Source organism: Strongylocentrotus purpuratus, unplaced genomic scaffold (genome assembly GCF_000002235.5).
Source record: "Strongylocentrotus purpuratus isolate Spur 01 unplaced genomic scaffold, Spur_5.0 spur5_scaffold_5, whole genome shotgun sequence".
Taxonomy (NCBI): domain Eukaryota; kingdom Metazoa; phylum Echinodermata; class Echinoidea; order Camarodonta; family Strongylocentrotidae; genus Strongylocentrotus; species Strongylocentrotus purpuratus.
The window spans coordinates 44,225,418-44,238,432 of NW_022145611.1; the positions used below are offsets into that span (position 1 = coordinate 44,225,418).

General features: G+C 37.2%; 1 protein-coding gene across 1 annotated transcript in view; it reads right to left on the reverse strand.

The window, feature by feature from the left end:
* Positions 1 to 6,307, reverse strand: part of LOC115929633 (scavenger receptor cysteine-rich domain superfamily protein-like) — a 9,066-nt gene extending 2,759 nt beyond the window's left edge. The window contains exons 1-5 of the mRNA XM_030999226.1: positions 5,992 to 6,307; positions 5,105 to 5,446; positions 4,064 to 4,372; positions 3,638 to 3,964; positions 592 to 807 (exon numbers count right to left, since the gene is read on the reverse strand). Of these exons, the coding sequence (XP_030855086.1) occupies positions 592 to 807; positions 3,638 to 3,964; positions 4,064 to 4,372; positions 5,105 to 5,446; positions 5,992 to 6,292 (1,495 nt within the window). The 5' untranslated portion in view covers positions 6,293 to 6,307. The remainder of the gene's footprint in view (positions 1 to 591; positions 808 to 3,637; positions 3,965 to 4,063; positions 4,373 to 5,104; positions 5,447 to 5,991) is intronic.
* Positions 6,308 to 13,015: the final 6,708 nt, after the last annotated feature.

Here is a 13,015-nt window from a genome sequence, read left to right on the forward strand (position 1 = left end):
GTAGTTTATAGTCACATACAGTAAAACATGAACACTCATTCATACCCTTACCAAGTTTTGTATTTTTTTGAGTATGTGAAACGTTGATTTGTCCCGATTAACATTTCTTGAGAGTGTGACATATTGAAGTTTACATCTTAAAGTATTCTAGATTTACGAAAAACACTATCAACATAACATTTACAAGGGGTATAAATAATTTAGTTGTTGTTAAAGAAAAGCGTGTAATTACCAAACAATAAATGATTTAACCGAGAAAATAATAGATACAATGTTATTATAGGCGACACTTGAAATATGCTCATCAGCACGTGAGCTATACCCTTGTATCCCACTAAAGGCCATTCAATATTATACAAGTATCTTTGCATGAAACACATTTTGCTCGATATGCGTATAACTTCTTGAAAAAATTTGTATCAATTTTGTAAAGAATAGAATTATAGATTTACACAGTAGTACACTGGATAATCAAAGAATATTTACCATATGGAAAACAGAAAGCACTGACTTCATCATGCTCCTGTTGGGTTGAATTAGGTCCGCTCAACTCTAGTATGAAGCAATCAGTTATTTTCATATCATTGTAACCACATGATATATCGTCTATAAGAATTGGACGCGAAGAACGAGCAAATTCACCCCCGTAGTAGTAAAATGCACCTGCATATCCAAGATGACGACAGACTGTATCACGGTCTATAGAGGAATAGTAGCCTGCAGCTACGTAGCCCCACTCGCCTTTAAGAAAGACTTCTAGACGACCTTGCTCAGTGAAATCACTCCCAACCATTCGTAGGTCAAAGTCTAAATCAAAAAAATCATGAAACATAGAAAAAAAGAAGCAAGAATCAATATCAAATCATCAACTAAGAATCTTCTATCTACATAATTATCAAGGTATTTTCTCCCAGTTACAAGGTTGATCGCAACATTTTCCTCACATCTCTGTTTCTGCCATTCTAGTACACTCTTCCACTCCATGTCTTAATGTTTCCCTTCTAACTAGTTCTTCTTTTTGGTATGATAGAGTAAGGGTTAGGATCCTCGCATAAGCCATATTTAAAGCATAAGAAGAACAAGAAATTTGGGGCTGAAATGTAGAAGTATCGCAGGGGTTGTCAGAACTCACTGCACACACCCCCAGTATAGTACGACAATACTCTGTAAAGAGGTCTGTACTAAAAAAAAAAAGGAAGAAGAAGAAGGATAAAATGAATGTAACGATAAATATAACAGTGGTCCCATCAGGCTGATAAATTGTTGTGATTCTGTCTGTCGAGGGGCACGGGCTTTCTTCTGACGTGACGCCACATCGAGGGTGTAACATTTTTGGCTTTCAGAAATAATCATTTATCTTTGTCCTCAGAAAGACGGTGCCAAGAGATCTCAACGAGAGAACAATCAAATAACATAACGCCAACCTGATGATACCGTCTCGGTTAATTGGGTCCCAGATTCGTGTCCTGTAGTGAAAACCAGGCTGAGGTCGAATATTGAAAACCAAATCTGGACGTAAATATTTAGATTGCAAAGTAGCAACAGCCGCAGTACGAATAACGCATAGGATAAGCATCACGCAGAAGCACTAGCTGAAGAGGAAATGACAATGTTGAGATCAAGGACATGGTTTAGGGTTGGAAGTTAGCTACTGTTACAGTAATCACCTGTTATAGTCCAATCAATAATTTTTCCTTATTCAATCAAGCTCTAGATTTCTACAGGGAGAGTCAGAACAAATTTCCCACTTTTTAAAAGTTGAATTGTTTGAAGTATGAATATTACATCATGGGTTTCATGATATGTCTTGATAGAGTTTCTCCCAGTACATTTACGTAACATTTTCATTTGATTCTCTGCAGACTGCATGCATGACTGAACATCAGACAATCTTTACAAGACTGCCAGATCTCACTTGCGCCAAGTTGCTGGGTGAGGAATAAAATAGAGTTTTGAACAAAAACAGCCAGACACGTGGGTGCGTGTGGGTGTGTATGCATTCGCTTGTGTGTACGTGTGTGTTTGTTTGTGTTTCTCTGTGTGTGTCTGTGTCTGTCTGACTGCCTTGTTCAATGCACTGTTTTATTCCTCGCCCAATAACTTGGCGCAAGTGAGATCTGGCAGTCTTGTAAAGATTGTCTGATGTTCAGTCATGCATGCATAAATTCATATGAAAATAGTACCTAAATGTACTGGGAGGATGACTCAATCAAGACATATCTTGAAACCTATGATTAAATATTCATACTTCAAACAATACAACTTTTAAAAAGTGGGACATTTTTTCTGACTCACCCTGTATAGCTTACTGACTGCGTGACTGCATGTCAGCAAAACATGAATTTTATCTGTGGTGGCATATATGCTTTCCGACTTTGCCAATAATAATTTTTGCAATACATTAAGATGTCGAAAAAGCTTTGTAATAGATAGTAGAGTCTCAATGAGGAGGCAAAGTAGGCAAAGTAGAATCTCGAAATGCCATCATCATCATCGGGAAGCTAGCATCTTCACACTATGGCGCTGACCCCAAAACTGTACAAAGTGCAGCTGTTGCCCTCTGCATTTCATCCGCAGAATATGCTTGCTTGCCCAGTTTGGAGCAGATCAGCCCATGTGAAGAAGCTTGACACCACACTCAATAACACATATTGAAAGATAACAGGCTGTCTGAAACCAACAAAAGTTGAGGAGATATATCACCTCGCTGGCATTGGATCTCCTAACCAAAGGCGCACTAACACTTGCCTAAAGGAACGGATGAAGCAGGCGACAGATGACAGACACATGCTACACGGATACTTACAACCCCACAAACGACTTATATCCCGACACAGCTTCCTCGATTCTGTCCCACCACCTGAACAGAATCCTCCACCATCAGCCAAGCCCGTACTCATCAAAGGGCTTAACCTGAAGTGGCCGGAGTGGCAATGCCTAAATCGAATGCGGACGAGAATGGGGCGGTGTAAGGTCAATATGGCAAGATGGGGCTATGCCCATGAAGGAGATATACTCTCTGCGACTGCAGAGAGACTCAGACGATGGACCACATCTTGCAGTGCGGCGGAACGGGTTGCACAGATGAAGACCTGGCCTTTGTTAATGAAACGGCCATTGCAGCAATCGGGCGATGGAAGAACTTAATTTAATTTAATTTACTTTTAATTAAGGAACTTTACATATTAACTATCTTGATCTAAGGAGACACGAACGAACGAACGAATGAGGAGGCCTACTTAGTAAGAATGTATGATGTAGATCATCCATGACGGTAAGATTAGTTCAGTTGACACCTATACGGTATAGGACTAACTTGATGTAGATTCAAATCTTTCATTTCCTCATGGATCCGTACCAATGGACACTTCCTGAGATACCAAAGTAAAATAATTTCGCAACTGCTCTTATGGGACCATATTAAGGCACAAGAGATTGCCCGATAATGACATACATAGATCATTGAGAGAAAGACACTGGTTTAGCAAATAACTCACAAAGTTATACGAAAATAGAACTGATAGGGAAAGACTGTCAAGTCTGTATTAATATGCTCGTCCTTGTAGCGGTAGGATTTGATAAACAACTGAGTTTTGATAATACGTATTGGTTTAACACAGTCATGCAAGATACTCACCTATCGGCGGTCCGCAAAAAACTTGTGCGATGTGATCAGGGTTACATTGGACATCATTCGACTTAACTGTATACACACAATCTCCTATCTGCTCTTCAGTTCCGTTGCAGTGATAGTCCAAGTAAAAGATGGTTCCAGATAATGGTCCAAGTGAAACTGGCTTTTCACTTCTTCCGTACTGGTATCCTAGCTGTCGACAGGTCACATCTGCTTCTTTATCACTCCAATAAGGATCACATATCACACCAAGTTCAAATCTATTTCGGTATTGAACTACACCTTCATAGCTGCTAGATCCACTTAGGAGTCTCACAACGGCCGCAGGATCTGTATTGTGAAATAAGATTTTAATAGCAAAGGTCGTTTAACATAGGACTCAGATGTTAAGTAGTCTTTAGCATACAAATGTCATATTAATTGACCTACCATTACACACAACGCCTGCACCATAGTTCAGGTTAGCATCACAGTTTTGGTTGTTGGCCCATCCTAAAGATTCACAATCGGCTAAATGGGTCTCAACTCCTTGACATTTCATGTCGTCCAGTAGAAAAGGTCCATCGCCTCCCTCAAACATTTTTGTGTTCCTTGCTCCGAGAGGGAATCCAAGTTCTCTACATGCAACATGGGCATCATCAATGGTCCAATTGGTAGAACAGATTCTTCCCCATTTACCCCCATAGTAAACTTCAACGCGGCCTTCATCGTCAAAATCGCCGTCTACAAGTCGGGTAACTGTAGTTCAAGATGAGACAAAAGAAAAGAGCTGTCTTGTAAACAGTCGGATGGTACATACAATTTATTTGAACATGCCTCGTGTTTTCATGGGAATATTTCTTTGATGGTTTTACGATCAAGAAACTTTGTGTCAGTTTACGTGACAATTAGGTAATGAATCTCTAGATGAAATATATGCTGGCGTTCTCATTATAAGATATTAACCCTCGAATTCCTCTAAAAGATTATCGGCATGCTTTCCTTGAAACAAACTGAATTGAAAGTCACACTCAATTTCTTCTCACAAAATTATACAATGTGTTTAAAAAACTAATTAGTACTGTTTACATCGGATAGTAGGATAATTCAAGAAAAATGAAGGTTGTGATGAGAATGTCAGGGACAAATTGAAACAGACAATACTTTTCCTATACTTTTAATGGACGAATTTCTTAGCATTCAGTTTATATAATGATCAAAATATCACGATGTATTGATATGAATGACAGGCTGAGCTACAAAAGGTTTACAGCATAACATCTCCCGATGAAACACTCTTGTGCTAGAAACTATATGTTTGTAGAGGTACTATAAATTTGGCAAAATTGATCAATGATTCAAAGAAATTGAAAGGAGATTTTACTTTCTCTGTAAATTAAATGAAATAGACAGGATCTGCAACTTCATTTTTCATATGATTTTAATCTTGAAAATAGAACTAGACGATGTTTTAATTTAGGAGGAACTTACGTCCCATGTCGCATGTTATTCCTGCATCCTCGCCATGAGTACAGTCGTGAATTCCCCATTCTTTTGTTACAAGACAGTCTCTTAAATGTCGCTTTTCACTTTCACAATCGAGTCCATCAAGAAGAATAGGACCAGATCCCGAACCAAAGACTGGCTGTGTGTTGGGATAACCTACGTTGACTAGGGCTTCTAAAGCATATGGGTATCCTAGCTGTCTACATGCTACTCCTGCATCGGTCTTATCCCATCCATCGTCACATATTGTACCCCAGTCTCCAGATTCTCCCAGAATCTCAACACGACCCTCGCCAGGTACAGACCCACCGGCTAGGCGAAGACTTCCTGTGCATGTACATTAAATACAAACATATTAAAATATACTGAATTATTGTATTCCATAATGAAATATATTGCAAAAATAACTAAAACGTAATTTTGTTTAAATAATTTACAGGCACAACCGCTACAAGTGGATCTTTAATACAGAACATGACCAGTACATAATTACGACAATGCAGAACTAGTGCCATACTGTTCAAGATTGTGTTATGACATTCTACAGGTGTGTCAAGTCAAGGAATTCAATCTTGTGTCAGGTCGAATCTTGACCATATTGCATAATATGGAGTTTCTTTCTCGTCTCTCCAAACTCTGCTTCTCAAAAAAACCATACATTCTGACATTACTGTTTGCAAGCATTTTTTTGGGGGGGGGGGAGTATTGACAATTCTTAGCCTTCGGTGTCATAGCTGTATCGACAATATAGAGAGCAGAAGATGACTAAAAAAGGAAAGAAAAAGAGGGAATTTGTCCATCTTTCTGTACGACACTCTTGTTCATCTTTTCATTTCAATATTACTGTTTGTATAAACCTTATTGAACCTTACCCTGACTCGTGCACACGACACCAGCATCTCTCGAATGGTCGCAATTTGTAACATCCACAAGATCATATTTACAAGTTGAAAGATTGCCCTCCGTTCCATTACATTCCATGTTACTAAACAGGACGACACCTTGACCTTCGCCGTACTGACCCGCTACCAATGCTAGGTCTGCTCCACTGTAATTCAGCTGCCGACAGACAACAGTCGCATCCTCGATGCTCCACAGGCTGTCACATATAGAACCCCATTGGTTGTCATAGAAGACTTCAACACGGCCTTCAGATTCATAGATACCACCCATCAGGCGAACAGACCACGGGGCTACATCAAAGTGAATAGAAACAACATCGATCTTATTATGTGAACAATCGTGCGAAACAGTCTTAAGAAGTCAAAGGGATTCGAGGTTTACAATGAATTATCTTATTATTGCTCCGATTTACTTTCGCCATTCTGTATCTCTTATTTTCTACTTTCATACACATGAACTTATTTCAAAGGTTAGATTGTCCTTAATCAACACACGCATGCGTGTTTTATACCAATCGGATGCATAATAAAAAAAAATGTTTTAAAAAAGACGTAGACGAGGACACTCAAACCAATTTGAAATTCGCTACACCAACTCGGGCGTCTATGCCAACTCATATTTCCGAAGGACTGTAAAGACATGGAACAACCTACAACAAGCAAACATCGACCAAACCTCCCCGCTTTCATTTAAAAATGCAGTTACTAAAGAACTTTTTTCCAAAATGTAATCGTCCACCCTCCACCACCTCCAGTCAAAACTCTTCTTCGGAGTATTCAGGATGAAAAGAATCCAAGATCCAAGATCAAACTGCATTCGGATGGTAAGTTTTAAAACAATGCGTGGAAAAAGAAACTGATGGAGTGATACATACTGCGATAATCAGATCGTATGCCTGCAATCAAGTAATGCGCATATCACATGCGCGTACGCAGGGGAGGGGGTGTTTTGGGGGTTAAATAACAAGTATGGAGGGAAAAGAAAGAAAGAGAGAGAGAGAAAGAGAGAGAGAGAAAGAGAGAGAGAGAGAGAGATTCCCGGGAATTCCCGCTGAACAAATACACATTTTTTTTAAATCACATATTATAAAGAAGAATGAGCATTGATTAGATAAGAAGTTCCAAAGGATACCTGCATAAACCTTAGCGTGGTAATAAGTATTAACAAAAGAAATAAAAAGAAGTAATTTCATGACTGCACGCAAAGGTAATATTCCGCGCTTGCATATACGGATAAGGACCTAATTAAAGTCCTATGTCTTTGCGTGGGGAAAGTTCATCGATTTAATTCATTTAATTTTCTTTAGGGGAGTATTGAGTTTTGGGAGGGTCAGGACATTGTCCAGATTATCCTTCAACCTATTTGTAATTACAAAAAATTAATCAATATTAATTTTTGGAAAATTGTGATTTAACTTCTCCGAACAAAAACAAAGAACAGTATAAGGGGTAATGATAGTGGGCCACCATAAAAACATTTAAGCCTATTTGACTAAAAAAATGGATTTTGTACAGTTTTAGATTGAATTGTTTTGAAGGGGTCTCTTAAATAGTGTAATTTTACATGTTTTTATCTTATAATACTTTAACCAAATTTCTCAATTAGATTAGTTGAACTTTTTGACCCTTCCCAGAACTCAAATCTCCCTTTAAGTAACCAAAAAGAATAATTTTGGCTCTAGGAGGCCACTTTTTCCCCTTGATTATGGATGCCTCCTGACGCGGCAAATTGAAATAACGCAATATTGGTTTTAGAGGGGCACTTTGCTGGAATTGAAATTAATTCTTCGACCATGACGGGGCACTTTATATTCAGAAGGACAGGAGGACACTCTTGCGCCTTGAAAAGATTTTCTTTTTCCCCTGATTGGGAAAACTAACACGATATTGGCTCGATAATGGCTCTGAGAATTTTTCGACCATGACGGGGCACTTTACGCCACTTGAAAATGATAATGTCATCCCTGATAGGTTACTTTAAGAACTCAAAAGGAAAATTTTATTCTAGAAGGGCACCTTTGTCCCATTAGAAAAATGAAAAATTTCGCCCCTAACGGGGCATGTTGCCAAAACGGAACACTTCAGGTAACCAAATTCATTAATTATTGTCCATGTTCACATGATATGATGATAGTCATTTGTTATTTTAACTTATGTCACGTATTTATGTATTCGTAGCTGCCATTTTATTATGTATAGGCCTACTTTATTACAATTTTATATATTGTACGTTGTTCCCAAGACAGGTGTCAGTCTTCGGACTGTTTGTTCTTGGTTTTTGATGTGATTTGCTTTGATTTAAATAAATCCTATATATACACACACACTCATAACATATAATATAAATCGTTCAAAATTTGACGCAGTGGAAAATAAAGTGACAATTATGCTTCTTATAGTGACCACCACCACTGGAACTTGAAAACAAAAATCGTATTTCCTTGTGTACCCACGAAAAAGCAAGGCCCCAGTGTCGCTTTGCTCCCTCGCCGGGTCACCGTACTAAATAATATGCCATAAAATTTCAAACAACCCCCTTTTAAAAATTCTGCGTACGCCACTGCGCTCATACTTAAAGGACAAGTCCACTCGAAAAATAACTCACTTTCAATAAAAGCAGAAAAATCAGACAAACCAATCAAAAAAAGTTTGAGCAAAATTGGATAATAAGAAAGTTATGAATTTTTGAAAAGTATGTAAAACTATGGAACAATGAGAATCACAACACAAATTGCCAAGATGGTTATCAGCTTGTGACGTCATGTCCTCACAACTTATCAATTGCTTTATATAGTTTAATCTCATTAATTTCCCTTTTTATCCCCCAAAACTTAATTTTCCCCATGCCTTTGCCCTGGTTATATGATTTGTATCATAGCTGCATGCATGACATTTCCCAGAATTTGTTATGAATTTTTAAGAATTGATACTACTTTCTCAATATTGTATTTCATAATTATTGATTTTTATATAAATAGCATATCAAAATTCAATTTTTCATGATTTAACTCTACAAAAATTACTCTTTATTTGTGCATCCACACAAAGACATATTAGTTATTACTAACAATCTAACTTGGATGCTGGTGTGAAGAAATAAGATTCTTAGGGTAAAAATAGGAAATTTACATTATCAATATAAAGAAAATAATTAGTGGATAGTGAGGACCATACGTCACAGACTCATGAGTGAGTTGCCAATTTGTGTAGTGATTTTCAAAGTTTTTCATGTCATTACAAATTCATAACTTTCTTATTAGTTATCCGATTTTGCTCAAACTTTTTTTGATTGGTTCGTCTGATTTTTCTGGTTCTACTGAAAGTAAGTTATTTTTGGAGTGGACTTGGGCTTTAAATCATATTCTTGGTTTATAGTGCTTCATGCAAACAACCATTTACGATGTCCCAAAGCGATTTTCAGAAAAACCTTTATACTTGTATATGTACTCCTTGATGTAAACGATTAAGCTTTATCATTTGTAGCGTGGTACGTACAGTGATTGTTAGACTATTAGAGAATGTTATGATCAAATGGTTTAAGGGCTGCCATTTTATAATATCACTGGATGCAGGTAGGCTATACTCCTATATACATTCATGAAAGCAGGGTACTAAACACAGAGGAGAGTATACCAGTATTACACGTTCGTGGAAGTGACAGATTCCCCATGGTACACATGCGACATTCGTCTATACTGCTAGAGTCGTGCATAATTATAGATGCAGCTATACATCGAAAACGGGGCACGTACATGCGCCTATACTTAGTATTGCACTGAAAAATTACCGCACAATATGAAATTGATTCTACACTTACCTTGCCCGACTGTATTATTCTGTGCTACAGCATAGTGAGAGACAAAGCATGTCCCTACAATGAGAGAATAATGCAATATATGAATGGCAGACATCTTTGTGTTATACCCCACACATCAGCACCCAGTACCCAAGATCGTAGTATGCCTCTATCACAGTCAGGTCGTCTTTCCAACCCAAGTCACTAAAGGGTTGTGCCGTTGCCATACTAGGTTGGTATTTGATTACTCACCCGATCGCCTTCGTATTATTTAACAGATTGAAGAGGTGTTTTTCATAGCGCCATACTAATAAGTCTTATATTCAAATGGGGAACCCATTTTAAACCCCAGCCCTCTTTATGAAAAAAAACAACTCTGAAAGAAAAAGATTTTAAAAAAAGGTTCTCATTTATGGCAGTTTCATGAGGTTTTTTAGGTAGAGTTCAACTGTTTGATAATTAGAATATGGATGAATGATTTGCGTTTCTATGAGCATCATCATGTTCAATATCATCATGTCAATGCAGGCCTATTAATGACATGACTCATAATTTATTTATATTGCCTCGTCATAATCCTTTGGTGAGTGAGAGCTAGACAGGTTTTATTCACATTGACACAGCGGCTTCCAACACATCTGAAATCAATGAGATTCTCGCCTATTATCTGAGATTGCACAACATTATAGTTATGGCAGTGTGTAATTGAATTTATAGCTAGGCTACCATGATCTGCCATGTAAACGATTTCACTCGCATTATAAATGATCTGAGGTTTTTTGTATACATGTAGGCCTGTATACATGGCATCTCTACAACGGCTATGAATGCTACTTTCCACTGACATTTTATTTTCAATGCATAATAATTTCGTTATCAAGTTACTCGATGTTCTTAGTTCTATTGTGTGTAATTTATTCTGCCACCTCTCGGGTGGGGGTTATGTATATTACAATGCCTATACGCACCGAACAGAGCTGGCTAACAAACATATTGGCTAATTACCAAACGTTTTAGTCTGTTTTTTTCAAAATTTCATCGGGGCTTCACTCAGCTAAAAGTACAAATGGTACAGATCACGTACTAGTACGTCATACCTGTTTGGTATATAGGACGTTTGTATTCATTGTATACGAGTTCATTTTGGCGCTGATGATGAACAAAAAAACCTGAACATTCACTTGTTAAACATAATTTAACACATATGAGTTCCTTCCAGGATACCTCCTCCCCTCTGAGCCTTTCGTTTAATTATTTCCTCTATCTCATTGTATTGTATTCATTCTCTTCCAAGTATCACGACTCCCTCTCGATCTCTCTTTATTTTTATTTTATTTATTTATTTCACATCTTTATACAGAGTATCTTGTTCAATTACATAATCATTACGAAACATTGTTAAAATAGGCTGGTTTACCACACGGCTCTGTTTAAAAAGAACATAAAAATGACAATGAACAATATTATATATAGAAATGACAGTAGTAACGAAGGCTAACACACGCACATACACACACACGCGCGCACACACGCACACATTCACCCCCACACACATCATCATCACACTCACGCTTACTTTACATGCACTCAGGTATAGCTACTCTACCAGTTTACCATCTGTTTACAAAATACAAATTACATTAAACTCAAGAATAGAATAAATGTGTCTTCACTGCAACCTCCATCCTCCACCTTCATATAAAAAATGAGCTATTAATTGCCAGGTTTGATGAGATTTTTAAAAATGGCTAAGGACTGGGCAGATCGGCATTCATTAGACAAACAAAACAATTCCATTCATTTATACTAACATCATTCTGTTTGTTTCTCTCTCTCTCTCTCCCTCTCTCTCTCGCTCTCTCTCTCGCTCTCTCTCTCTCTCTTTCTTTCTCTTTCTCTCTCTCTCTCCCTCTCCCTCTCTCTCGCTCTCTCTCTCTCGCTCTCTCTCTCTCTTTCTTTCTCTTTCTCTCTCTCTCTCTCAGTCCCTCTCACTCGTCCCTTCCACTTTCTTTACTCCATCCTTTTTAGCATCTTTTTGTTCCATCACTCTTCACCCTTTATTAGTCTTCGATCATTCGATGAATAAAATCACCAAATGCAAGCAGTTTAAAAGACCTATAGTATAATTATCTGTAAAGCGCTTGGAGACATTGTATTGAACGCTATGTAAGCGGAATTATTATTATTTATATTATTATTATTATTATAAATATGTTTAACACAAAAGACGAATTTTTACGGAATATCGTCTATGACAATTTTCTTTATCTTTCTCCCTCTTGTTTGACTAGTTCTCTCCCCCACTATTCCCACTCTCTCTCTCTCTCTCTCTCTCTCTCTCTCTCTTTCTCTCTCTCCCTCTCTCTCTCTTCTTTCTTCCTCATTACTGTGACACTGACATTTTTTACTATTGAATTAAAAAGTACTGCACTCAAACAATTAACACTTTCAAATACACAATTTCAGTCATTTTCATTTTATTTCTCTAAAAACTAAAGGAAGAAAAATCTTCTCGTTAATCAATAATCTCATACTAGTTAAGGTGTATTTCATCAACTGCGATTTCGACCTCATATTATTTGTATGGGTCTTTGGCATCACAGTCTTTCAATAAAAAAGATGGGTTATCAATATTTCAAAATGATTTAAATATTAATTATTTATATATAGCCTACAAGTATTATTTCTGCGATATAAAACAAGTCTAGTAATATAATTTACTGTGCATTTTTAAAACTTCGCAAGAACTATACACTAAGGTCCAAAGTTTTGGAATTCTTTAAGTAATGAAATAAAAATGCTCTATCGATTAATACTTTTAAGGAAAAAAAAGAAATTCTTTTCATTACAATCATTTAAACCTTTTTGAAGTATATGTTGTTGTTGTTTTTGTTGAATACAAGTTCATTGTCTACTCGCTGACTCAAACTGTAATTTGATATATTATATTGTGCCTTCTCATGTTTATCTCCTTTCTTATGCGCATTTCACTTTTCTTATCTTCTTCTCTACCCCACATGCAGCTCATCATTTTGTATTATTTTCTGTCCTCCCGATCTCTCACTTCTTTTTTTTTTTGCATTTTCTACTTTTTGTATTATGACCATGTTCTTCCATCTTTGTCATGTAAAGTACTGTCTTGTCCCGTTTTGGTCTATATTGGCATCCCCCTTTTGTGCCTATTTTGTAGTTCTTTTT